The 27,736-nt window shown below is 41.0% G+C and overlaps 1 protein-coding gene across 1 annotated transcript; it reads right to left on the bottom strand.

Moving 5' to 3' along the window:
• Nucleotides 1-62: 62 nt before the first annotated feature.
• crip2 (cysteine-rich protein 2) lies at nt 63-23,844 on the bottom strand. The gene is made up of 8 exons (XM_042387863.1): nt 23,651-23,844; nt 8,755-8,849; nt 3,545-3,602; nt 3,209-3,340; nt 2,413-2,481; nt 2,176-2,270; nt 1,914-1,971; nt 63-1,631 (listed from the first exon to the last, which is right to left on the bottom strand). The coding sequence occupies exons 1-8, from the start codon at nt 23,691-23,693 to the stop codon at nt 1,564-1,566; spliced, it is 618 nt and encodes a 205-aa protein (XP_042243797.1). The 5' UTR covers nt 23,694-23,844; the 3' UTR covers nt 63-1,563.
• Nucleotides 23,845-27,736: the final 3,892 nt, after the last annotated feature.

Below are 27,736 nucleotides of genomic sequence, written 5' to 3'. Positions count from 1 at the left end.
TGTTGATTTATTGCAATTCGTAAACAGAAAATCTGTCAAAAACAAAATTATAGCAACAGAGATGGAAGAGTTTCTAAAATATTTATTCATGGGATTAAAAAGACAAATGCAGCAGGGTTGAAGTGCAGAGTTTCAGTTCTACAGTGAGCCCTGCCGTGTCTACAGCCCTACGATGTACAATAGATAATAAACAAACACAGTAACAATCATACAATAATACTAGAACGCACATTCTTACAGAATGACTTGTCTCATCTCTGTTTCTACAAGCTAAGCTACTGTATTTGCTAACGGCAAAACAATATAATACTTCAAATAGCGCGTCGTCTCTTGGAAAATAACAGCAGGGTTATTTATTTGAAAATAATGATAAAAATCTTCATCATAGAGAATTATACAGCTTACATCGCCTCATTTTTTTACCTCATTCATAATCTGTCAGTACAATGGCTGATGAACTTTAACAGACTTTATTAACAGAGTAATAAATACATGTTTGACCCCTGACAAATCATAGCCCTCCTTTCCCAAATCATCACCCACATTCTGCCTCTTAGAATGATTCAATCTAAAAAATATATTATTTATAACCGGGACAAGTTTGTGTTATTTATTAGACATTGTAATATCTTATTATCCAGATTCTGATGTAAAACAGGTTATAAACATAACGCTCAAAAGTAAAACAAATTCATATTTTAATACAGCCTCATGGATGTGCTGAAAATGTCACAGTCGGCTCAGACATCCGTTGTCCCACCTGCAACAATCTTTATACAATATGTTGAACAGAATCTGATTTTTTTTTTAAAAACAAAAAAAACATAAGGAATGTTGTCAGGTAGCCAAACCGTAAATATGGCATTTGAAAAAAATACAGATTTATTGGCAATGTGCTCCTGAGCACCACCTGTGTGTGCAGCAGCCTTCGAAATGAAATTCCTCTGCCTGTCAGCACATCACAGTCAACGCACTGCACCTCCACTCAAAATGCAGCTTTCCACACCTGAGAATCACTATCCATCTTTCTTTTTTATATAAAGCATACCAATACATCATCTCAAAAACTTGACATCTTCAATCCTGGGTACAAAAACTGCAATATAAGACTTTAATATTTGACTGTGGTGACTTGTAATATGCTCACATACATTTATAAATGTGTAAACGTGGCAAAAATGTTGAAATATTTTAAATTCATAGTGCAATAACTATAGCAATCATGTGGGAATGCAGGATGCAGAACAACAACTGTGTGTGCTTGTGCTGAGGGCTCTCCTGGAGCAAATACGTATAACACATGTCTCGGCAGCATTTGTAATCAATGAATCATTCCTCGTGGCACTAAGTCTGATCCGGGGACTTCTGGGAGCGGGTCAGGATAAAGGAGAAGAGCAGAGACTGAGGAGAGGATCTGGAGCAGAAGGCTGGTTGTCTCAGGTGTGAACGCACAGGAAGGATGGAGAGAGAGAGAGAGAGAGAGAGAGAAAGTCTACAAATAATACTGTGGCTGATGGTCAGTGTTGTGTAGAGAGGGATGAGGCTGAGGGGAGGACAAAGGGTTCAAGGCTCGGTAACTGCACTGGGCTCCTTGTCATAGATGTAGCTGCCCACACCACCAGTGTTCACGCCTGGAAAAACCACAGGGACAGTAGAGGGTGTCAGGGGGTTTAAAAGAGAGGGCAAGAGCAGGTGCAACATGAGCAGGACAAGATGCAAAAAACTGTTTTCTGGATGGTCGCCCATAGGCTCACGAAGCTGCTGTGATAAACACAATGTTATGATGAAATGACTCTTGAGTAACACTTAATGTTGTGCAAGATCTGCAGTTGTTTGCGAGTGCTCAGACAAACAACATTGTGTTTCAAGTGTAGCTGATAATTGGTGGGTTGACAGCACCCCCTAGCGGTTACCTTTGGGCCCGAAGAGAACAGCATAGCAGGGTTTGTGGCAGTAAGGCTGGCCGTCATGCTGTAATGGAGAAAATACAACCATTAACACGATAAAAACATTCTCTTTCAGCTTGCATTTCTTTTGTTTTTGTGTTTTTTTGGTCTGTCTTAACATTTATTTTCAACCTTCTTGCCCTTTTTAATCAAATTTTTGCAACTGTTTCCTTTTTTTTCACCTTTCTATGTTATTTTCTCCTCCTAAATATGCCTCTTTTTTCCTCACCTCTGCATGACTGCCAGGCGCCAAAGTCTTGCTGCACCTCTCACAGCGCAGGCAGGGCCGATGCCAGTCCTTGCCCAGTGATGTCACCTTTTCAGCTGTGTTACACACACACACACACACACACACACACAGACACAACTGTGAGACACCGTAGCAACCACTTCGCAGGTTCACACTTCTTACTCCAACCTTTTTTTCCCCCCTCACCTTGTTTCCTGGAAGTGTGGAACTACTTACCAAAATACACCTTCTTGTTGCATCTGGGACACAGGTTGGCCTCTCCGGAAAAAGTGGTGATGCTGCCAGCTGTCGACACATTTACCGACACATTATGATACAGGAGAGGGAAAAAGGTTGCGCATGATGGCAAGTAAAGGAAAATGGTTCGATAAATGGTTGCTAATCTTTTCAGTTAAGTGTGAAATTGAGTGTGCTGATGATGATGTGGAGACACAGAAATAAAACTGAGCCAAGTGCTAAACAGTTTTTATATGTTTCATGAGGGAATTATTGGGGCTAAACTTGCCAAATTAGATACTTTGATTGCCAAGGTAAGAGATTTACAATTCACTCCCACCAACAGGAGCCAATCATGGGAGCCAATGGATGTTCAGCGTACGTGTAGTTCTGTGCTGGGAACTGCAGGTGGAGCCAAAAAGCAAATCTTAAATCATTGATGGCTTGAGCAACCAAGTGGCTGGAAAACTGCCATTAACTGAAAACTGTCCAGCGGAGATTAATTGAGCAAAAACAGTCGTTAAAATGATTTTTTTTGTTCCTGCTGATATGGTGGGTGTCCTGGGAAATCCTTATCTAACGATTCTGAGAAACTCCCCCACAAGCCCCGGGAGACTTTGTTTGTATTGATGTCCTTATCACTGAGTCAGCACCAGCTTCTTGAAAAACACCCAAATCTGCAAGGACAGCGGCTCTGTCGAGATGTTTTCTCGCACCAACACTTGCTGATAGATCCACAATGTACAGTATACAGTCAATAGTTCTGGACGAATACGTGCACATGTTTCTCATTTACCTTTTGATGGTGCCTTGGGTGCAAACGTTCTCTTCTCCTCAGCTCTGGGGGCTGAATCCACACTCGTAGGAGACGGGTTGTTGTTGGCTGGAGTATCATACACATAAGAACCGGCTCCACCGATGTTCACACCTGGCAAGGTAAGGGAGAAAAGTGAATAACTGCAACTAAAAAGGAAAGATTTATGTGATTTCCTGTCCATATGGCACTGATAAAATCTTCTACTTACTTCTTTTAATGTCTGAATAGCTTGAAAACTCCATTTTAATGTTGATATATGTTGTAAAAATGAGAATGTGAAGCAGTTTGTGTTGAACAAAATCACATGTACTACACCTTTTGGTCCAAAGAGGGCAGCATAGCACGGTTTGTGGCAGTAGGGCCTTCCATCGTGCTGTGGGAGACACAGAAAAAAAAACCATAACATACAGATTTAAAGGCATACTATGCAGGATTTGTCGGTTACTGTTTGTAAACACAACATTCACAGTTGGTCCCTCCTCCCCGGCTCAACGTCTCTCTCCTCTGCTCTCTGTGCCTGTATGCACGAAGACGGGGCTGAGCTCCACACACACACACACGCACGCACGCACACAGACACACACAGACACACACACACACACACACACACACACACACACACACACAGACACACACACACACACACACACACACACGCACCCACGCACACACACACAGAGCAGACAGCAGTCTGCTGCAGAGTCCGCAGAGGACAACAAAATCCAGTAATAAGGGAGACAGTACAAGCAATTCATCAAACAACTGTTGAACAATCGGCGCTGTGTCCGCCATTTTGTAGCTTCCCTCTTGGATGCGTGCTGATGATCTGGCACCTGGTCGCTACGTTTTTATACACTCATACCCTGTGCGCTGTTATTGGCAGGGGGCTATACACCCACTGCCAAAAGGTTGCAGCCCAGAAACGTCCCGAACACAGAGAAATCATAAGAAAATCCAGGCAGAGGGAAGGGTCTCTGTAGATAAATACACTGCCACACACTTCTAGTGGGTCATAAGTGATGATTGAGAGGGGTTATTTTTGTATGAGTCTATATATACATTGACATAACCATGTAAAGATAAAAAAAAAACCCTGATGATGCAGAATGGTAAATTCAACCATGACATATTTTTATGTCAACATAATGTTGCTACGCATTTTTTAAATTGAATTTTGGCTTTGATCTTTTATTTTGTGAATAGAAGAGACGGATGGACTATGTCCAAAAACGGAAACAAGCCTTTGCAGCTGCCTGATGATGTCACTGTCACAGGTTCATTCAACACATAATAATGACAGCGGCAGTATCCAAGAAACAGGACTCTGTTGATGAATCCAGCGCCAGGCTTCAGCACAGCCGACGTGTCTGTACATGCGTGACTGTCTGTGTTTCCACTTGAAGGGGAAAAAACCCAAGTCTGAGACATAGATGGCTTGTTGCTGATGCATGCTGGGAATGCAGCGGTCATGCAGGAGCATGTGATCAGCTTTAGTTGGAGAACAAGGCAGAGGGCCAGGGTGCCCACTGGTCCAGAGCCCAATGCCCATAGATGAGAAGAACCGAAAGCACCGATGCCACGGGCAAGACGCCAGGCCCTGGGTGGCGAGGCAAAAAACTGGCGTTAATCAAGGGACATGCTACCCACAATCCTCTCTGCTTTGGCCACACGAGCTCCTTTTTCCTGAGAAGACGGTGTGGCTGAAAAAAGGATTGTTCTCTCACCTTTAATAATGCATTAGCCATGACAGGATCAGCTACTGTTAAAGAAGCCACGCACTCCTTTCTCACTTCCTGTTTGACATTTATGAGATCCGTGAGGGTCTGGACGCCGATGCAAGGCCGTGACTAAGTACTGATGGCTTTCTCAGGACAGGACACACAGGGCTTCATTGTCAAGTGAACTGAGTGGTCTGTTAGCAGTCTGCGAGACAGAAACCTCAGCTGCAGAGGGACCCTAAAAATGGATTATCCATCACTGCACAGCCCACTCTCTTCCCAGCAGTCCACTTCCCACATCCTGACATTTAAAACCATCTATCTATATGTATTCTTCTTCGTCTTTTCTTTCCTTACTTGCACCCTTCCTCATCCTCATTTTAAGCCCCAATACTTCAACCTGCTGTGCTGGTTTGTCCACGCATGAGACACTGAAATGATGGTGGATTAACTTTGAATCCCTGGTTGTTTTTGTTCTGCTTTTCACTTCCTTTATTTATAGGCTTTTGGCACACTTAGCTGTTAGCTATTTTCAGGATAGTTAAGGCTGTTCAGAGATGCCATTAGTTAACATGTATGTGGTACAGTGCACAGGCTACGGCATTAAGCTGGACAGTTTAACTTAAGAGTGTTTTTCCCCTCTCTCGATGGTAACCTTTTGAAAGATTTTTTAGAGACATGAAGAAGTCAATGTATCCAGTGTTTCACGATAAAAAAAACTTATTTTCATAATCATCTTCTGACCCCTCAGATTTATCTTGGGACCCCCTGAGAGGGGTCCTGACCCCAGGGTTGGAAACACTTTTAGTGAAACAACAGGTTACGCTCATTTTGACTTTGTTGTCTTTAGGTCCAAAGGTTTTCCACACAACAATATCAGTATTAGAGCTGTAATGACTAATTGTTTAGTTGACAGAAAATTAACCGTCAACTATTTTGATAATCGAATAATCATTTAAGTCATTCATTAAGCATAAAAGCCAAACATTAGCTGGCTACAGCTTCTTAAATGTGAGGATTTGAAGATGCACTGTCATACATGACAGTGCAATGAAAATCTTTGGATTTTTGGCTGTTGATTGGACAAAACAAGACATTTGTAGATTTGAAGATGCTACCTTGACCTCTAAGAAGTTATAACGGGGATTATACTATTTTTCCCCAACATTTTATGGACCATTAATCGATAACCGTAAATAATCATTGGTTGCAGCCATAATCAGTATATGAATGAACTGAGAAAACGTGTCTCATGTCTTAGTGACACCAAAAAATGTAGTGATAGGGTAAATAAAAAGTGTGGAGATTTGCAAAAAAAGTTTATTTAGCTGCCTCACAGTCTTCATCAGGGGGTGAAGACTGAGGTAGGTGGTTGAAAGGTCTGGAAAAAGCTCTTCAGTGGACCTGACAAAAAAATCTTGTGTGTCTTATTTTCATTTGTGATTAATATGTTTTGAATTTTAGTATTTTTACTTCCCATTATGGTTTGAGTGATTGAAACAGGAAATATAAAGTTATCATGCAGTCAGTCAGTAAGCTGTGAAACTCTTAAATTTAAGACAACGGGGTGAGATTTCTGACGTTAAGGGTTAACACAGCCATGATCTATTAGGGTCAACAGTAAAGAACTTGTCACCTTGTCTTTTCCAGCCTGGCGCTCTGCCATCAGCCTCAGGAAGCTGCTGCCCTCCTTTGGCCCACAGACCACAGGCCACACTGGGCTTCATCCCGCCCTCCCGACTCCTTTTAAAGAACTGCTGCTCTGAGGTTCATAACCTTTTGCATACCGGGCCGGGATAACATCAAACACCCTCCCCAACGATCCCACAGTCCTTCAACATTCCTTCATTTTTTTTTTTTTTTTTTTAAAACGCAACTTCTCTCAGCCTTTTTCTGTTTCCATGACGATGATCGAGCGCTCAGTTTTTTCCCTACTAAAGTCATGCCATTGCACTGCAGCCCGGGGCGGGATTTGGATGTTGTCCATGGAGAGAGGACGGAGAGGGAGAAGAGGAAGGTGGGCTGAGAGAGAGAGAGAGAGAGAGAGCGCGCGGGCCTCTGAGAGATTGTGTGACTACATTGCTGTAATCACGCAGAGATTAAACAGCACAGCAGCATCCTTTGAGGTCTGCAGGGAAATAGCTTTTTGTGTACAAAGACGCTGAGATCACATCCTCCTTGTGCAGAGAGAGGAGCAGGAGACTCAGAGAAATGTGCCTGTGTGTGTGTGTGTGTGTGTGTGTGTGTGTGTGTGTGTGTGTGTGTGTGTGTGTGTGTGTGTGATATTCGTCCATGTGCTGAGAGGGTGAGAATTGAATCGTTGGCTGGGTCATGACAGGCAAAACAAAAAGGCCAAGATAAGGACATCCCCAGGGTGAAGGTGCCAGATAGTGAGCTACGCTGCTTTGAGGACCACAGTTCAGTCCAGACATGATATACTGCAGTCTGATTGCGTAAAATGACCTGAAAGCGAGTCATCCTGTAGCGCTAACAGGGTTAAAATTCCCATGAGGACAAGCCATATTAACAGATGCAACCGGGCACACAACATGTCAGGAAAAGGACATGCGCTCAGCAATTTCCTGCACAAAATGTACACTTGATGAGACCCTCTTCCACCACAATACTGCAATCCCTCCCAGGTATGTACTCTGTAATTTAACTTGGCATATATTGGATATATGTCAAGAGATTTTTCATGAAACAGAGAAGGAGAAGTAAACAAACTGGAGAAAAAGTTTGTCAATAAGTCCATACATGGCTAAGAAGCACACGCTGCACAGATTTCACAATGGCAGTCAATGAACTGGGAAAAAAAGCAATGGCACTGGGGGTTATAGACCTTTGACCCTGTATGATCAATGCTCCTGTAACACTACTTTACTGATATTTTAAAAAGAAAAACAACATAATTCCTAAAAAAAAGGAGGAAAAGAGAAAAACTTTGGTCCATGAAGTCAATTCAAAGAATCATAACATAATAAGCTATTTGGTGGACGTTTTTAGCCACTGAGTGCATATAAGGTTAGAATGAACGGCCTCAATGCAAAGTAAAACCCCCACCTCAGGCGGTGGTAGTGATGCGCTCCACTCACAGAGCTATACAAGCAATGAAAACCCACATGTCATCATGGCTCTTCCTTTAGAATTACAGCATTCAATTACATTGTGAATAGGAAGATTGTCCCTCAAACCAGAAAGCGTGTATTTAAACCTCTGCTGACGTGCCTTTAAGCAAGAAGCAGAACTTGTACATTACTGTAAATTTGATCTGAACTGTTGGTGCAAACACAACCAGTCATTTGAGGACGTTACCTTGGGAAACTGTATAGATGAAACAGCTAATAGATGTCTTAAATGTTTAAATAAAAATACCAGTACAAGTTAAAGTCTCCCAGTCAATTTCTTACTATTATCAGCAAAATGTACTTAAATATCAAAAGTACTCATGTTGCAGAACGGCACCATTCAGACTGTTATATTTCTCATACAAATATATAATTGAAATATTTTTACTGATGCATTGATGCCTAAGGAGCATTTTAACAGTTTTAATTTAATTTGAACAACCTCTTGCAGTTTATTCCATAACAATACATCCTACTTTATAAATGCATCACATGTTTTACATGTAAAATCTTAATCTGATGAATAACCAGTAACTAAAGCTTTGAAATAAATGAATGTAGTGGAGTAGAAAGTAAAATATTTCACTCAAACTTGTTCAGTATCACATGCATGATTTCAGCAAACGGGGACAGTGTTGTGCTGTTACGGTTGGTGCTGGGCGCATGGCGTGTTACTGACCTCAGCGTGGCCTCCGGCGTTGAGCAGCTTGTTGCAACGGTCACACTTCAGACACAACTTGTGCCAGTCCTTCCCCAGTGATGACACCTTCTCAGCTGCACATGAAAGACAAAAGAGAGAGAGAGAAGAGAGAGAAGAAGAGGGGATCCGGGTGAGTGCAAACATTCACGTCGAGCAGCGAATCGTATACATTTCTGCGAACAACAGCCTTTATTTTTCTCTATCGTGTTGAGCTTTGTATGCGTTATAATGTGACGTTCAATCGCACGTGGCGGAGAGGAATTACGTCCCTCATTGCTTCACTCTACAGAATAACAATCAGCTTGTACTGTACTTCTGTGCCCCGATGGAAATCCTGTCATCATGCCAACTGAAGGATTGTTTTCTGGGAGGGAGGGGGGGGGAGGGGGAGGCGGGGATACTGGGAATGCCTGTGTACCACACAGGATGTTGCGGTGATGTCATTGCGAGATCGACAGACAGTGGCGCGAGTCCCAGTCCAGCTGTAACAGCAGGGGGTGGTCACATGTAACCCAGATCCTTTTGTGTAACCCCTCCAAACATGGACACACACACACCCATCCCCCCCAGTTTACAGTATACCCATCCTGCTTCAGACGGCCCCTCAACCCCATTTCCGTCCCCCTTTCCTTTGCGTCTCCCAGCCCTCCCTCCCAGACAAGCAAAGGACCCTAATTATACCCTTTCCAATAATAAATGTCCTCCACTTCCACACAATGGACCCTGAGGAGTCGTGCAGGCAGCAGAGGAAACACCTTCTCTTATCAAGGCAGGGCACAAATAACCGGATACTTGAGTCTGTTTCCTACATAACCTCAGTCAAAAACACACACAAACAAGAGTATGTATGTGGACATACAGACGATTACTTCCTCCTGTTCTTCGTCCCTCCATAGGTACCATAACCTGTAGATGTTTTGTGACATTCCTGCGTCAGTGTCGCATTCCTGGAAGCTAATTATTTCAGACGTCAGAGATTTTGAGAGTCAGTTGCTCAACAGCGAGGAAATATTTTGTCTAAAAAAAACAAAAGAAAAACCGGAAAACATGTATTTAACAGGTTCAAATTAATTCAGAAGTTCATTATAAAAATGGACATATGTCAAGTAGGGAAGTATTTTCCCTGACTCATAGTGTAAGTTGGACCCTAGATGCACCAGACTATAACATTTTTAACATTTTCAGCTGCAAAAACAAGCGTAAGAGATGGCCAATTTAGCATGAGCAATGTCTAACATATCCAAACAGACACAACAAAAATTATCTTATGGGTATCAAGTGGAAGAGTTTTCTCAGGATGACTTTATGGGATCCGACTACTCCCTGCAGAGGTTTCTGTTTACTCTGCAATCAGTCTCATTGTCAGTTCTCCCTGTCAATTACAACACTGAGACAAATGGCCAACAACAAGGCCCTGGAGAATAGCTGGGGTGTGGTGTGTGTGTGGGGGGAGACCTCCCATCAACACAACACAGCGGAGGAATGCTGACTTGACCAGAAGACACAGCCGGAAATGTTAAATCACTCTTAAAGATACTGTTATTCAGGATAAAAAAAAGCCTGCAATAAATTACTCTGTTGCTCAATAATCTGCTCTTAAATCAGATCAGAGGACGACCACAAAAACCTCCAGACACCATCGTTAAGAGTTAAAAGGAAATATATGAGTGGGATCAGTAGCTTGTGTGTGTCTAAACCTATAACACGCTGTTTCGTGTCACTGCTTACGCACCAACTGACACTTCAATTATCAGACAGTTCAACTGTCTCTGGCACTAAATTAAATTGCTTTTGTTGTTTACAGCTCAACTGATGTTTCAACCACTTTAATCTCTTACGCTTTAAAGTGGGAACAGACAACTTTTTCGACGTTATTGCTTTGCACAAACAAGTAACTACAGCGGGGGGTTGGTGTCGGGGGGGAGGTGGGAGTAACGTTAGAAGAAAACATTAGCTTGTTCATTCATTCAGTCTATAATGGAGACATGAAAGCAGATATAAATTCTTTAGTATATGTTGAAAAAAGCAAGCTGGGTTGGTTGCATGTTTGTGTTTTACAAAATGAAAGAAACTGCGCAACGGAGACGGTGATAACATCATCACTGTTTGTTCAGTTTTCATTTGAAGAGAGTAGATCAGCAGCCTGACTGGATACTTATCCAGTATCATATGGCTGTAGGGTTGTAAATATAGTGTATGCGGATATAAGTGGTGTGTCATCAGATTTGCATGTGCAATATTCCACATTAAGACAATAGAAAGAGGTTGGCTACCTAACAGATTATTTTGAAATATAGCTACCGATAGCCACCATTTAAAAAAAAACAAAACAAAAAAAACGCTATTCTCTTCCTCTTTTTTGGCTCAATGGTTGACGCATTTCCTTTGTGCAGTAAATCGAGCCTTCATTTTCCCGGGAAATCATAGCTGGTGGCAGAAAGAACTGCATTTCACTATGATAATAGGCTTATAGAGAACCCATCTAAAAGGCAGATGGTGTCATTAATCTATAGCCATTAAACTGTGCAATCAACATTTACTTCACAATGATGAGTTAAAGCAAAAAAAGTTGTCTATTTCCACTTTAACTGACAGTTCAACTGCTTTCAGCACTTTTAACAGTTCTTTCAACGCTGTAACTTTCACTCTTCAACTACTTTAAGTGCTTCATAGAAGCAGGGAATTAACATTTTAAGACATTTCAACCTCCATCTAGTGTCATTTCCTTCATAAAATGTGACCTTTTCTACCTCATCTTGAATTAGAGAATCATCACAAACCCTTATAAAACCTTTAGACAATGTTTGAAGACAGTATGAAAGGAACCAGAAGGGGATTAAACTGTCTTCTGAGTGTGAGTGTGTGTGATTTATTCACATCTAAATCTGAAGATAGCCATATACCTCCCAACACCTCTACAGTGTTGAAAAACAGACTAGATAAATGGAAAAGAGGAACCCTGCCAGTGTGTCCTCATTGTTGTTTTCAGTGTGTACGTGTGTGTGTGTGTGTGTGTGTGTGAGACTCAGAAACACACCTCCGGACAGATTTGAAAAGTTAGAGCATGAATGGAAACAAGACGTCAGAGCCTCACCAGTGTGTCCTCATTCCTCTGTAGATGACTGTGTCTATGTGTAGTAACAAAGTCCACTGTTTAACTGCTCCCTCTTTTAAAGGGCAGTTGTTATTGTAAGAGGGGTGAGCCTGTCTGTCTGTATTATGTGTTGTGGGAGTTATAGAGTGGGGGAGGTGGAGGGGGATCTGTATCTGGCCCAGATGTTTATACCCCCAGCTCCGAGCCAGCCTCTATCCTTATTATCCTTCATATAGCCACGACCACTGAAATAAAGCCAGAAAAAACATGCATTTGGGTCGACACTATTACATGAATTCAATAAAAAAAAAAAAGAAAATTAACACCACAAGAGAATTATATAATGAATGAATCAAAGGACGAACACATTCAGCTCTTCGTCTCTTAAAATAGGAAACGTGTGGGCACAAATTAAGCGAGTGAAATGTCACCGCGTCTTCCCTTAACTCGTTATGGCAACGACGTGAAGGTAAATGCACCCACTTGTGTAAACAATCGAGATCTTCTTACAGGGAGGGGAAGTCGCACCGGATATTCACATTTACATCGTCAACATTGATGAGGATACGCCAAAATCCTTTTAGCCAATCTAATTTCTCTCACGACACCCTGCAATTTGCCTCGCTCAAAAAACAAACAAACAAACAACCGAGGATTCCCCTGTGATTTAATGTAAACAGTGGAGCTGCGTTAGAGAGAGTGGTAATTTATCTCATCTGTAACTCCTGTCTGTTATAGATATGTCTAGAATTGCTGTAAGTCCTGTTTTTCCTGTTTTTGGTTCCTTATATGTGATGATTTAATGCTTTTCTTTGTCATCAACTATGTCAAATAATCATCAGTTCCAGCCCTAAATTCAGGTTTCTTGCTGTCTTTAATAGTGGAGATGGGCCACCTCGCCTGAAACAAACCACTACTTCTGCTAACATTGATAAAAATTATTACAAAACATTAACCTTCAGTAAAAAACAAGTAGAGTTACTACTTCACACAGCAAACGCCAAATGAGTGTGACTACTGTTCAGGCTGTAATCTACTAATTAAATTGATCACATGACGAGATACGTCAGTATCTGGGTGGCTACAATGAGGTATTGCTTTGATATTTATTGCTTGCCACCATCTTGGCAGTTACTGGAGCCAAAAAAAAGTCCAGTTCTGGTTAAAGCTATGAAAGCCTGGATGGAGCAGTGGTGAGATGAGCAGAGAGCAACCACGACAGGTGACTATACGATGTGCTGAGACACCTTTTTGATTAAGACAGATTTTACCATCTGGTGGAAAACAAAATATTCACTTTCTGTTTTTAAGAAGAACGAAGCCTAAGCTTAGCCTAAAGCTTAGACTAGCTAAGGAGCTACAGTTTGTGGCAAATATAAAGTGTACAATTGCTGTAAACTGGGCCTGTGCTGGGCAATTTGCTTTCTCTGAGTTGCCCAGAAAAGCTCCAGATTTGTGAGACTTTTCACACTGATGACATTTCTAAACTGAGTCACATTGTGTCTCTAAGAACATGTGAAGTACTGACGGACAGATGATGCTACTGCAGATCACTGAGCTCCAGGACGGAGGAAAATTGAAACAGTGCTGGTCAGAGGTCGTCATCATAACTATATGATACCTGCACCGCTGTAAGCTGCTTAATTCCAGGGTTAAGCTCTTCGGTCTGCGTTCAGCTTCTCTGATTGCATCGTCAATATGGTTTAAATCACTATGCTAAGTGCCATGATGACTCCTGCTTCGAGGAAACCTGATTCACATCACTGATCTTTAATAAAATGGAAGAGGCTAAAAATAGAATACTATATATATATGAGTGTTTTCATCATTTCGTTTAGATTTGTGCACTTCTCAGTCAACTTAAGCCAAAAAAAAAAAAAGAATATCAGCTTGAGCTTGTGTTTATGATGAGATATGATCTGACCAGGCGGCAACACGAGCACAGTTTCATGCAGAGACGAGTGCCAGAACTGCACTGCACCACCTGATCTGCATCTACACAACCTCTGCAGTGCCACACCACCCACAGTCGAGTCCTTTCGGAGCCAGGGAATTACCAAACAGGCTCCCGTGCAAAGAGAAATTGACTCGACGCCCAACGAAAAAAAAAGCATTACGACAGCGTCGGTGCCACCGCTGGCTTTGCACGGGCATGAAATTAAAGGCAAACATCTCATTTTTTTGCAGTTTGTGCCATTCGAAACTAAGTTTTAAAAGCATGAGTGAGGGGTTTAAGCACTTTTTACATCACTAAATGGAAAAAGCTTTCACATATTCACATATTTACAGAGCACTGGGTCTAGCTAACACATTTTATAGCTACAAAGAGAAAGGTGTATTGTTCTGAGGACATATTATCCATAATATATGTCCATAAAATGAGGATTTATCAGGAGTCAAAGCATAACCATTCGATATGAAAGTCATGCTTTTTGATGAAAGGAAATAACTATTTGGGCCTAACTTTATTCCAGGGAAATTGGAGTCATAAGGCATCTAATGCAAAGAGTAAAAACACCAATTCAAACATCAAACACTTTGAGTTTCTTTGAAAATGAATTACTCATGTGATATTCCAGCGGTAAGAGCTTCCAAAGACAGAGGTACATCAGAGAACTTCAAGCAGGTTATAATTAGATTCATTCTGTTTGATCTGTTACACGATGCACATACATTTCAGATCATATTCAGAGTGAAACCAATTATATAGAGTCCCTCAGCCTGTAAGAGGAGCAGCATGGGAGCAGGCTTGCAGTAAATAGTGTACAAACACACTGTAATTGGACAGAACATTAAGCAACAGAACTTTAACAAGCAGTCTTCAGAGAGGGGGATCATTAACGGCCCATTTCTCCAAATGACTTAATTACGGTTGCTTAATTGGCAGCTGCACCCAAACACCAGAGCTGAGGATGAACTGGGATTCACCCCCTCAGGGTCAGGAGGAAACTGGTGCCCTTTCTGTTGCTCAAGAGCTTTAAAAAAAGGCACAAAAAAAAGCACTGGGTACTCAATATTTATACAGCTGAACTTCCAGCATACAGCGCGACAGGAATGTCCGCCAAGGGGTTGGGCTGTGAAATCTCATATGGGTGCTCTCTTATCACTCAATAATTCGATCAGGGTGCAACGAGGGGAAATCTAATGCGTTTGACAAAGAGGACAACGCCGCGGCCAGAGGAACTCGTCCCTTTACAGCGAGATAAAAATCAACTGTAAAGGCTGCGGTTTCCGGATGTTTAACGGCTTTAAGACAAATGTACAAAAATGTAGCACGCTTCGACGGAGCATGATGGTAAACACCGATCATCAAAAGGCTTACAACTGTGCGATTTGTAACCGTGAGTTTGTGACACGAGGCTGACACTAGACGCGTTCACCATTATGAAAAAGCAGACATGACAAATCACTAGCTTAATTGATTAAAGAGCCTGTTTGTAAGTCTGTTTGTAATCTTCGTGATGTAACCAATGTTATTGTAAGTATCTCTAATTCACGGTTGGCCGGATTCTGTTCTGTTGCACCCTCTGGTAATTTGGACCCATCTGTTCAGCTCATCCTACAGTAAACCCGACCGAAACACACTCATAAACACACACACACACTGCCCTCTTCCCCATCCTCTTTCTCGTTCCCTTCATCCATCAGTGACAGCTGAGTCCAAGCGGGTGTTTTTTTGTGTTTCGGTTTTTGTCACAGCAGTGTGATAATAACTACACGTTCTAATAAGCACCGTACACCTGACTGACTGACTGGGGGGGGAGGGCAACAAGGGCAAATCAGGACCTTAAACATGGGAGGTGCATTCAGTAGAAACCCGGCTCACAAGAAATGTTTGTAAGGAAAAAACAAGCGGCCTGTGTTTCCTTCTCTGCATCCTCTTACTATTATACTCTCTGGAGTACAAACACCCTGAAGGACTTGTGACCTTCTCCTTAACTTCAAACACAATGGCCATTCAAATAAGACACACAGGGGCATTCAACCTCACCCATTGAACTGACTTTGAAAGTAAGTTTCCAGCTGAGGAGTAGGTTTAGACGTTCATCACATTGTGTGTGTGTGGTGAGTTGGGGTCAAAATGTGCTCAAGGTTTGGTTATTTTGCTAAATATTTGATTTTAGGTGATTTAGGGTGCAGATTTCTTTATTTTATTTGCAGCTTTGGTCTTTTTTATGTCGACATCTTGACTAGTTTCAAGTCTAGGAGGCATTATGAAGGAAATAAGATGTTATAGCCAATATGCCAATACTGTCCAACAGGGCTAAAACCAATGTTTATTTTCATTATCAATAAATCTGTTACTGCTACAAGGTCAAACAACTGTTACAAAGACCCAAAAGGGAGTCAGTTTATGATATATAGTATGAGGTAAAACAACTTCTCACACTGGAGAAGCTGAAACTTTCAGTAAATGAAGAATTTTGAAGTTATATGATTAATAATACATTTAGGGCTGCAACAGTTATTTTCATTATTGATTCATGCACATAATATTCATTTTATTAGTTGTTTGATCAATATATCAATCAGAAAATATGAAAAAAAATGTCAGTCACAGATTTTGTCTAACAGTCCAAATCCAAAGATAGACCATGACTTTACTGTCACATGAAAGAGAGAAAATAAGCGAGTCCTCACATTGGAAAAGCTGGAGGGGGAAATGTTTGATATTTTTGTTTGTTGACCTATTTTGATAGTTTTAGTCATTTTGAAAGCAAAAATTGGAAAAAATGTGTCGCTTTCAGCTTCTCACATGAATAAATTTAATACCTAAATTGGTCTGTTGGGTGGACAAAACAAGATCTCACCTTTGACTATGGGAACTTATTTTTCACCATTTACTGACATCTTATAGACTACACCATTAATTGAGAAAGTAATTAATTGATAACTAAAATAACTATTAGTTGCAGTGCTACACTATTGTGCAATACCTGTATATAAACAAACAACTGCACGTCATTGACAATGTTGAAAGATTGAAAAACTAGGAAACAATTTATGAGAAGGATGTTTTTGAGTTTTGCAGCACATCCTCTGCTGAGTGAACTGAAAATGAGTTGACGTGGTAGTGATGTGCTGAACATTAGAATTGATTTGTTCAGGGTCGATGTGTGCTTGCAGCTTCCTGTGGTGCTGACAGTGTTTGTGCAGGGGAAAGGACTGATGCTAAAGAGAGTCTAGGAAACATGTATCTGGATCTCCTTGTGGCTGATGCAACCCCGTAGCAAAACTTTGGTCTGGAGGTCGTCTGTCGCCTAAGCCAAGGCGAGGTTTCCTCCCCAGGCTTTCTCTCTCTCTCTCTCTCCCCCCCCCCCCTCCCTCTGTGAATAAAAAGAGGCCGACCTCGTGAATCCTGCTGGCTGACGTAAATGGGCTGCAGTTAACTCGCATCCTGTCTGCGCTGGCCAGAGAAGCCGCAGGCAAAGCAGCTCTCCACATTCCCTGCCTCGGTGACTTGTTCGCCCTCCCTGAACCTCTGGGCTTTGCTTTCACCACATTGCATCTCTAACTGGTCAGGACACTGTGTCCCTACTACAGGGACTTCAAAAAGATCTAGTCTGCATGACTAGCTTACAGAGAAGTGGACCATGTCTTCAAAAGTGGGAGCGCACATCTATCAGTGGAATGGCACCTTCAGATCTAGCCTGAGGTAATTGGATAATCATCCCTTGAGGAGCAGACATCATATGACAGAGGCATAAAATGTAGCAGTGCTTAAGACTCCTTTGAGTGAAATCATCTGAGTCTTGTAAAGTGGCGTGATAAAATTGACCATGTCTACATGAGAGCCTGGTCAAGTGGAGTAGTTTCCTTTGAAAGTGTTGGAGGAAGTAGCTTCAAGTAGCTTAAACTTTAAATCCTCAAGATTTCAGTCCCGGTGGCCAGATGCATAAACGATGCATGCACACACATAAACCATGCATACGCCACTTCCCGCACATAAACTTTCAGATCAAGCATACACACATTTCTCTGAAGCGATCTGAGGGTGATGTGATGAGGATTTAGGTGAAATATAAAAGGTGAGAGACGAAATCTTTTGGTAAAACATTGTTTATGTTGACAACCAGCTGCACTGATTGTGTGATTGTTTTTTGCGTTTACACAGAGATTTGTAAAATGCCAATCAAAAGGTGCATTTATTAAAGGTTTCATTTTATCATTCTTTTAATATACACAGGAGTCAACGTTGCATTTTGCGGTTAATATTCTTTCTATCTTATCCTTAGTTGTGTCACACCTCGTAAAGTCGGTTAAGATAAGAGCACCGCAAACTAATCGATGATGTCATTTCTGAGATATCATTCAAAGCCGTTGGTTCAAGGCATGTTTTCATCCATTTATGGCTCATTGTGGAAGTGGAAATGAGGCTCGTGCACGTTCTCCCAGTTTCACAATGACTGAGATTTATAAAAACAGAACCATGTGTATGTACAGCTTTACCTGACGAAACCTGATGGAAAGGATCCGTCTGCATATTTATGGCTTTGTGCGTACACACAGTTTCAGTCATGAATCTACACAGAGTTTTATGCATCGGGCCTCTAGTTGATTTGGCAACACCTCTGGTAACTGGTTGTATTGGCATTTTAATAATGCGAGTCACAGGGTAAAATTGGAAATGACAGGTGTATTGATCACTGGGGATGGCAAATTCACCTTGAGTGGCCACTCAGAGAAACGCAATAGAGCAAAAGATCCAGCAGTCACATTGTTTTAATAAAGAAGATTAAAGAAGAGATTCAACAATGTTGTCTGACACAGTAATACTGAACTAATGCATTATTATATTGTACATGAAATGCTTGTAAGCGTCGTTTCCAGTGAATCCCTTGTGTTTGGGTTCGGGCTGTTACTCTATTTGAAATTCAAACTACAGTTCAAACACAGAAAATGTTCAATCTTCAAATGTTCTTTGGTTAAAAGATAATAAGGCTTGTTGGCTGCGTTCAAATTAATTGGAACATGTTTGTTCTAGAGCCACAACGATTAGTTGATTAATCAATTAGTTGATTGACTGCTCTTTTCTGGTCTCCTTTGACAAACTGAATATCTTTGGGTTGGGGACTGTTGGATGGGACTAAACATGACATTTGAGGGCTCTGGGAGACAGTGATTGATATTTTTCACCATTTTCAGACATTTTATAGACCAAGCAACTAATCGATTAATCAAGAAGATAATCGGCAGATTAATCGATAATGAAAATAATAGTTAGTTACAGCCCTAATTTGTTTTCATTCCTTTGAACTAGAGCTGCAACCATTAGTCAATTCATCAATTGGAAGGTCAATTTATCTGCAACCAGGAAGTAGTTAAGGTAGCCAATCCAGGGAGTGAACTGCTGTTTTTCTTGGGTGACATTAACTGATGAGTCGACCAGTTAGCGAGTTTATGTTGAGAATAATGAGTGCTGGTATTTTGACATGTGTCAAACGCTGCGGGTGTGTGTTGCCCTTCCAGTTTTCTTGCTACTGAACCGTTTCATTCTATAATCCTTTTGGTTGAACTGATCTGATCTTTTTCTGATTTGTGATTACCATCAATGACTTTTCTATGTTTTATCCAATACTGTTTTTGTAGTTACACAACTGCTTTGCTTAAAAACTTAAAATCTGGTCTTCAGCTTTTTTTTTTTGGAAACATCTTTAGCTGGCTGCACACTCTGACACTGACTGGCTGAAAAAAATGCTGGCCAAAAATCATAACATTTTCATTTCAAACCCATTTTAATAAGGATTTTGACTTTATACTATGAATTATTTGGATGATGAAGTGCAGACAACCATCCTTTCTGTGCCTCTGCTGTTACATAACAAGTTTTACTGCTGCAAGGTGGAATGGTTTCACCTGTGCTGGGGGGGGGGAGAGAGAGGGGGGGAGGCAGCCTGACTTTCAGCACCGAGCTTAATGCCGTCTCCATTAGGGGATCAAATTTGTGCCTCAAAAAGACAGAGAAGAAGGACCCTCATTGACTGGCGCACAGTAGCTGGCAGGTTATGCAATGGCACCGAGCAGGAGGCAACGACTCAAGAAATGATGTTACATAACTGACGAGGCACATTCACACAGCCCACTGGGCAGCAAAGTGGAAAACAGGGTACTCTAGTGTTGACAGAAGGGAGCTGGAATCAAAAAAAAAAAAAGGGAATTGTGTGAACGTCTGGGGTAAAAGGGGCATAAAAAGAGGTGTGTGGGAAACAGCACACCGCTCCGTATCGTCGGGGCTGAGAGGACGAAGGTATTCTGCCTCGCTGGAAGGCCAAACGTGCGTGGAGACAGAAAGAGCCTTGTGTGAATAGAGATGTCGTTTCTAATTATAATGCATGAGGCATTTTGAGAGTCTCCGTTTAAATAAAGGCGGGCCATCTCACTCCATTTCCCCCAGTCCTTGCAGTTCAGGAAAAGAGGAATTCAGGGCCTGAGGCAAGACCAAGTGATTGAAGAAGAGGAAAAGAGAGACAGAGTGAGAGGAACTGGTGAATGAAAGGGAGAAAGAGAAACTCACAGTGGAGCGCCATCAGTTCACATTTAGTTCCTCGTTTATTCACTCGGCTGGACAAAGATGCACTGCTCCCGTTTGTCATGCACAAGAGCTGTGGCTGGATCGCTCGGCCGAATTTGGGTCTTGTTGGTGAGATTTAGTGAGCCGTGCCGTGTTGTGCTCTGCATGGACTCTCTCTCTCTCTCACATGCTAACAATGTATTTCCACTGGGGCCCGGTCACATGTCCGCCAATAGTCCCTGGTGTATTCTGACCATCTCAGGAAGCAACATATGTGAGGCCACAATGTGACCACTGGGAATTTGAGTTCAGCTAACCCTAGCAAAAAAATCTAATATCAGAGCAACCCCCTTGAGATGGTCGCTTTGTTTTCAAACTTTAAAACTTAAAGATGAACTGCTGGACATAAGGTGTCCATTCTCAGTGTTTGTGCACTTGAGGCTTCAAGTTTCCACATCACACTTGTGTAAGATGAATACTGGACCAGGATTGGCTTCCAGACTAGCTGTGATTTTACAAATCATGCTCGTAGCTACTCTTGATTTTGGGTGAGCACATAGAAACTTTCCCTGTTCAGGAGATGAAAGTGAAAACAGCCTTCTAGTGTCAAACTCTGCACAGTGAAGCTCAAACATCCAACTGAAGTTAACATGAAGCAAAACACGTTTTTTGAGAGGAGGGGGACTTTAACTTTAACAGAGAAAAACAGCAGCAACAGTCAACATTTGCCTTTAGTGGCAATTAAACGGAACCACATTAAACAGCTGTTCATTAGAGTAACTAACAGAAAATAATAATTAAAACATTTCCCTGAAACCAAAAGGATTTTCCTCCTCAGACTGTGGCTCACCGCCACCATGTGAAATTACGTTGTTTTGCACATGAGTAAAGAGGAGAGTAAAACGTTGAATGCCTTGCCTACTAAATCCAATATTTGACAACACCAGCTGGAGGACCAGGTGGGTTAACGGCAGGGTGGGCCAGTCACCACTCTCCATATAGCACACCACGAACCACCGCCACAAAGAAGAAAAAGAAATGGGAGCAAGATGGGACAGGAAATAGACAATTTTCTCTATCAATAACACATGTTCTAATGTAGATCAGAAGCAGGGTGTTTTTTTCCACTTTGCTACCTCATTCGTGCCTGTTTTCTGACATTAATGGTTTCTGCAGACCTGAAATTTCACCTCAGAACAGAACGTCTTGTGTCTCTTGAAAGCCAAGTGGCTGGATGTGGAGGACGTATGTAGGTGGAGCTGCTGAGCTCATTCTACGGTATCTGAAATTTATCACTGACATCATGTTGACGCTTCAGACTGTGGGCAGCAGCACAGCAGACACACACACACACACACACACACATACAACATTTCTCCCCTCCCTGACCTCTCCCATGCCTTGTCATATGGTTCACAGCCTCCCTTGCAATGGCTAAAACTTTAATAATGTCATTAACCCCTCCCGTCACTTTCTCCAGTCCTCCCTGGCGTGCAGCCATGCTTCCCTCTTTGTAGCCGTTCATCATCCTCATCATCTTTACAGTCTACTCTGCCCCGAACGCTCTCCACCCAAAAGACACACCCCAACCCAAAAATAACTCACACTAGGCTGGATCTCAGTATGTTACATAAAAAAATAAAAAAAACATATAACATGCATCACTGAGGAGCTGTGACTCATTCGCTGCAGCGAATTAAGAGTACAACCGCAAATGAATACTCAGACATGCATAAAAAAATCTGTATTTGAGGAAGAATACATCTTATTTGCGCAGATATTATTCCATGCCAGTGACTCTGGGGACCCACAGGATGAGCAGCAGCTGTGATGTTCGCTGCCACTCCTGTTACGTAAGAGGACTTCCATCCACTCACATAATTGATTTTGACCCCCGTGACAGCTCTGATGTGTGCTGTGAAGTGTAGAAAAGATCCCTGCTGAAGGATGATTTTTTTTTTGTGTATGTGTGTGTGTGTGTGTTACCAGCATGCAGCAAAACATAAACACAGGATTACTCAGGGTTCAACAGTACAGTAAGCATGTTTCCTAAAAATACATTCAACTTATCAAGAACATGTGCAGCCTTCAAAATTCAATGCACCCATGTTAAATTTTTGTTTATCTTCACGACCTAAGCTCCTTTAATCCTCTGCTTTTGCTCTTCCCTGTGTGCATTTCTTCCACTATAAACATCTGTTATAGTAAATATAATATGCCATCTTCCTCGCTGCCACTGAGTGTGACTCAAAGCTCTTTGCTTAAGTGGGTGTTTTGTTTTCCCATCTTTGTTTACAGAGATGCAAAAAAAAAAAAAAGATGCATGTTTACAGGTTTTTTCTTCCCACTGACGCAGCATGATTGTTACTGCTTTCCTCCGTGAGTGGGCAATCTCAGCATATGGCATTTCTGCACTCTTGGCAAAGGCTTCCATCAGCATACCCCTCCAAAGCCAACTGCCAAAGCTTGGATGTTTACCAAACACAACAAATGAAAAATGGCACAGATCAGAGTCAAAATAACATAAATCATTCATCCAGACTTGTGAAGACAGTGCAGACAGGGGCATGTCTTCTCTCACACACGTCAAGATTATTTTAGGTGTGTAACTAATTATCAATTTGTTGAAATATTTGCTCATAGGGCTTTTGTTTACATTGATCTCTTTGCCTCTCCAGCTTTTAGTTTTCCCAAAGTTTGACTCTGTGAATCATTTACATTTCTAGCAACTCTTTCCCTAAAAAAAAAAAAAGCCTAATCTAAGGAATGCTGTGAACTTCACTTACTATATATGAGAAATGTACATGTCTCCCACCATTGCACACAAAAAAATAAGCAATATTGAATTTTATGGACTAATATTAGGCTACTGTCAAACATACGTTACATAAATACATTTAATATCCTCCTGAAGGTTTAAATATTGTTCAAAACACACAGAAGTAGTCAAAATTGTATGTGCACATTCAGAACTCCATTTAAAAAGTAGGCATTTTAAGTAAATGTCAATATAGCGTAATTGGACGTATGAAATGTACATTTTTTTTCAATGAATGGGCATTAGCTGCTTTATCTATAAATGATGGCACTAATTATGGAATTCGTGAACTAAAATTCAGCTATAACAATACAAAAAATGTGAGACAAGTTGTCCTACATAAACAATCGATCCCTTATCAGGAGTATCTTTTGGCTAACAAGCGGGGGTCACCATCATGTGCCAAAAGTAATTTCCACAGCCAGAACCAATTAAAACGGACAATACTCACCGAAATACACCGTCTTGTCACACTTAGGGCACTTTGAAGCCATGTTGCGATGTTCTGGGTCGAGTGAAAGTGATCTATATGTTTTGTTTGTTTGTTTGTTTCTCTCTGGAGCGGCGTCCACACTCTCTCTTTTCTCTCTTCGTCCTCTGGCTCTCTTCTCTCCACAGCAAGTGTCCCGCTCCGCTCACAGAAGCTGGGAGCATCTATTCAGTCAACCGCCGCTCATTTGCATAGCCCCGCCCCCCTCCACGATACCCGTCCGTATGCTGCGTTCACGTATTCTGGGAAATAATCATAATTTATACATGAACGTTACAATTAATTGATATTCGTGTGTACATAGGCCCACTGTACTTACCAAACATTATTAAACGATTCCTTTGTTGTCTTAAATAAATCAGTTGTAGCAGTGCAGGAATTTAACTATTCTAAAGTACTGTGCTTATGTGCAATTTTGAAATATTTTCATTTTTTTGCTGCTTTATACTTCTAGTCCATTACATTTAAACTTTTAATAATTAATTGTACCACACCACAACATTTATGCTGTCCGACAGCTAAACTTACCAGTTATACTTTGCAAATTAATATTTTACATAGTTTCAAGTGTCTTTATTGTTACATCTCATTACACAAGTATGTAGAGAGTAAAAATCATAGGTTTCAGCTTCTCGACAATGCAGTAAGGGGAAAAAAGTAAATGTTTAAAATAGTAAAAGTAATAGTAATAGATAAAATAGTATAAACAATAAGAAGAGTTTAAAACAATGAGTGGGTGATCATCAGGCAAATAAATAAATACACCTTAATCTTAAATTAAACTATACCCAACAGTATAAAACACGGTCTATTTTAGTTATACCTTGAACTACAGCAATATTAAAATGTATTTTAATGCAACATTAAAGGACTTCACATGTTTATGCATCAATACTAATGATCTAATAATATAAGTCTCACATGGGCCATCCTGCTGCACTAGTATTGCTATTTCGCTGCTAATACTTCTGTACTTCAATGCAGGACTTTTACTTCTAATTTAGTCCATTCACAGTATGGTATTGCTACTTTTACTTAAGTAAAGGATCTGAACACTTTTTTCACTACTGATTTGCAACATTCTTGTTGTAGTATTTGTATTATTCATCAACATCAACATCAACAAACATCTTTCAAACACTTTGGGGTCTTGTGTTGAGATAACCCTTCGGAAAGGATAGTATAAACATAATAACAGTTTTGTAACTTTTCTTCATATTAGGAGTTGTTTTTTCTAAACACACTCTATTTTTGAGCCATAAAAATGTGACCATGGTGTCCATTTTGTCACAGTGTCATTTCAGCATGCGTGACAATTCATATGGCTAGAGGACTTTCAAATTGTATATGATAAATAAATAAATCATCAGTGAATTGCCATGTTTCTATAATAGCTCCAGCTTGTCCAGGATTCACATATGATAGTAAATTTAACATCTCTGTTTTTGGTTTTGGGACTGATGGTTGATGATGATGATGACAATACTTGTTATTTGCAGCCTTCGAGGTACAACTTAAAATATTCATAGACATTCCGTATTTTGAGCTGTGAGTCTTACGAGCCGCACTTGAAGGCAGCAATACTTTCTCCCTGGGCCAGCCTGTGGTATGTCACAGCCATCCCAGACCAGGCGGGAAACCTTTTGAGTAAGTGGTGAGGCAGTCCACAGGGAGACTTGCACTCCCACTTCCCTTTTCCCCTTTTCCACAAGAGGAGTAGGCAGTGTTTGGTTGAATCACAATGCACTCTTTCAGAGTGAGTGACTTGTAGGAATTTGTTAGGCAGCGGAAGATGCTGAAACGTGGCTCGGGTGGATCAGCTTTCCCTTACCGCTGCTGGATCCATGACAATTTAGGCCTGCTGAAGGAGACAGGCGGAGCAGAAAATAACAGCTTCTGAATTTCCCACAGTCCAGGATGACAAGTAGCTCTTGCGTTCATTTACGGTGACTAATTAAAACACTCACAGACAATACATTATCAGTTCCTCAAATAAAGAGTCTGCCTCTTTCCACTGGGCCTCTTGAGTGTGTGACTGAGGTCATCTCTTTCACACATGGGTGCTGTCTGGTCTGTCTGCCTGGTGACACAGTGCAGGTCCTGGTCCAGGAACAGACACTCTGATATTTCCCACATCTTTGTCCCAGCTGATTAGCACCCGTCAGCATGCCTGTAATCGGTTCCTTCTTATCTCTGAGCTTACTGTTTTTAAAAGACCTCAGTCTAACGGTCAACTGGAGACTTTGTGGCCTCTTAAAGGCACAAAACTGTACACCGGGCAACTTTGGAGACAATCCTGGTGACCAGGAAAATGTCTCAAAATGTTTCCCAGCTTGAATCGCCCAGCAAACAGTTGGAATAGAGATGGCTTCCTGCCTCAGCACTCGAGGTGTGTCTTTCACAGAGGACACGAGTTCATTACCTCCACTTGTTTGCTGTGGTTGCAAGTTTGCTGCCAGTTCAGCTGTGGCGCGCAATCAGACTCAAATCTGCTGAGAGGAGAGAAGGTCAAATATACTACAAATTGAAATGGAGACAAAAAGCAGGTAAGAGATTAAAACTGAAGGGCCAATGTTCTCTGAAATCCTTGCTCCACTGAACACATGCAATAAAAATGATGAAGAGGAGGTTATTCCCTGTAATATAAAACATGTATGTGAAGCTTGGCACTTCTGAAAAAAAAAAAAACATCAGCAAACCTTCCCTCGAAAAATAACATTTAAAAACTTTTTTCCAATCATTCTCAAGACGGAGACTTATAGAGCAAAACTGAATGATAAGTGAGGGAATAGATGCTCCTGACAGGCTTGTGTGATCTGTTGCTTCTGAGGAGACTTAAGTAGACATATCCAGGCCACTAGTTTTACTTTTAACTCGTTTCTGATCTGGTTGCGGGTTCAGACCCACACTATTTCTCCGGAGCAGATCAAGCATCCATGCAGCCCCATGGTGGAAAGACAGGAGTAAACAGAAAAGAGTTTAGAGAGAGAAGGGTGAAGTGGTCCTAAGGGCCTGAAAGCATGTTACTTTTATAGACTTAGGATAAAGCAAACAAGGGCGGAAAAAGTGCCTGAAAATATGACACATTCTGATCTTGTTTGATCAGAGAGTGTTCTAAAACATTGCCTTACAAGGGATAAGTGATAAGTTTTATCTGATTTTTTCAAAACTGCATGACTGTAGACATCCATCAGGTCATTTAAAAAATAACGCAATACAATTTAGTCAAAGTTTTTCTATTCAGCATTTACCAGTTAAATCAGGTCATATTGTATACACACACAAATTACATAGTATTACCTACTAAAGCTGCAACAATTAATGATTAGTTGCTAACTATTAAATGAATCTGCAACTATTTTGATAATTGATTAATCATTTTGAGTTCATTATTTAAGAAGAAAATTGTCCAAATTCTCTGATTCCAGCTTCTCGAATGTGAATTTTTACTGTTTTCTTTAGTCTTCTATGATAGTAAACTGAATATCTTTGGGTTGTGGACTGTGGACAAAACAAGACAAGACATTTGAGGACATTTTGAGGACATCACCTTGAGCTTTGGGAAACAGTTATTGACATTTTTTCACCAAACTTACATACACAAATAAATACACACATGCAAACATATAACCCAAATTAAATAAGGTTATATTTGTTTAGATTAAAAAAAAAAAGTTTTCTAGATGCAATTCAAAATAATTTAAAAGAATGCAATACTTCCTCAAAAAAAGCAGAATTTCATTACAGTTATTTTTCCAAATGCACAAAACTACTTTATTATATTAATGCCAGTTAATTGGAAACATTGTCTTGTTTTTTGTGAGATAATAAATAATACTACCATTTTGAACAGTACAGTAAAAGATGTAAATGTCATTGCAATGCTGTCCTTAACAAACTCATCGTGACCCTAACCCGTGTTCAGGCTCTCTCCTTTGGCCCACACAGGACCACCAGGCCTTGAGCAGTGACCCAGCCCGCAGCAGATGGGTGTTTATGAATTCCAGCAACACACCTGTCCTAAACACTATGTACCCCGGCAGATAT

This window comes from Thunnus maccoyii, chromosome 16 (assembly GCF_910596095.1).
Source record: "Thunnus maccoyii chromosome 16, fThuMac1.1, whole genome shotgun sequence".
Taxonomy (NCBI): domain Eukaryota; kingdom Metazoa; phylum Chordata; class Actinopteri; order Scombriformes; family Scombridae; genus Thunnus; species Thunnus maccoyii.
Note: the sequence above shows the minus strand (reverse complement) of the source record. Positions and strands in the feature narration are given on the sequence as shown.

Bases quoted from the DNA above. Each gene is read 5' to 3' on its own strand.
- crip2 (XM_042387863.1), bottom strand. From the start codon at position 23,693: ATGGCTTCAAAGTGCCCTAAGTGTGACAAGACGGTGTATTTCG. The intron at 8,850-23,650 runs GTGAGTATTGTC...TTTCATGTGCAG, and splicing joins TGACAAGACGGTGTATTTCG to CTGAGAAGGTGTCATCACTG. The intron at 1,972-2,175 runs GTGAGGAAAAAA...TCTCCATTACAG, and splicing joins CGCCTGGCAGTCATGCAGAG to CATGACGGCCAGCCTTACTG.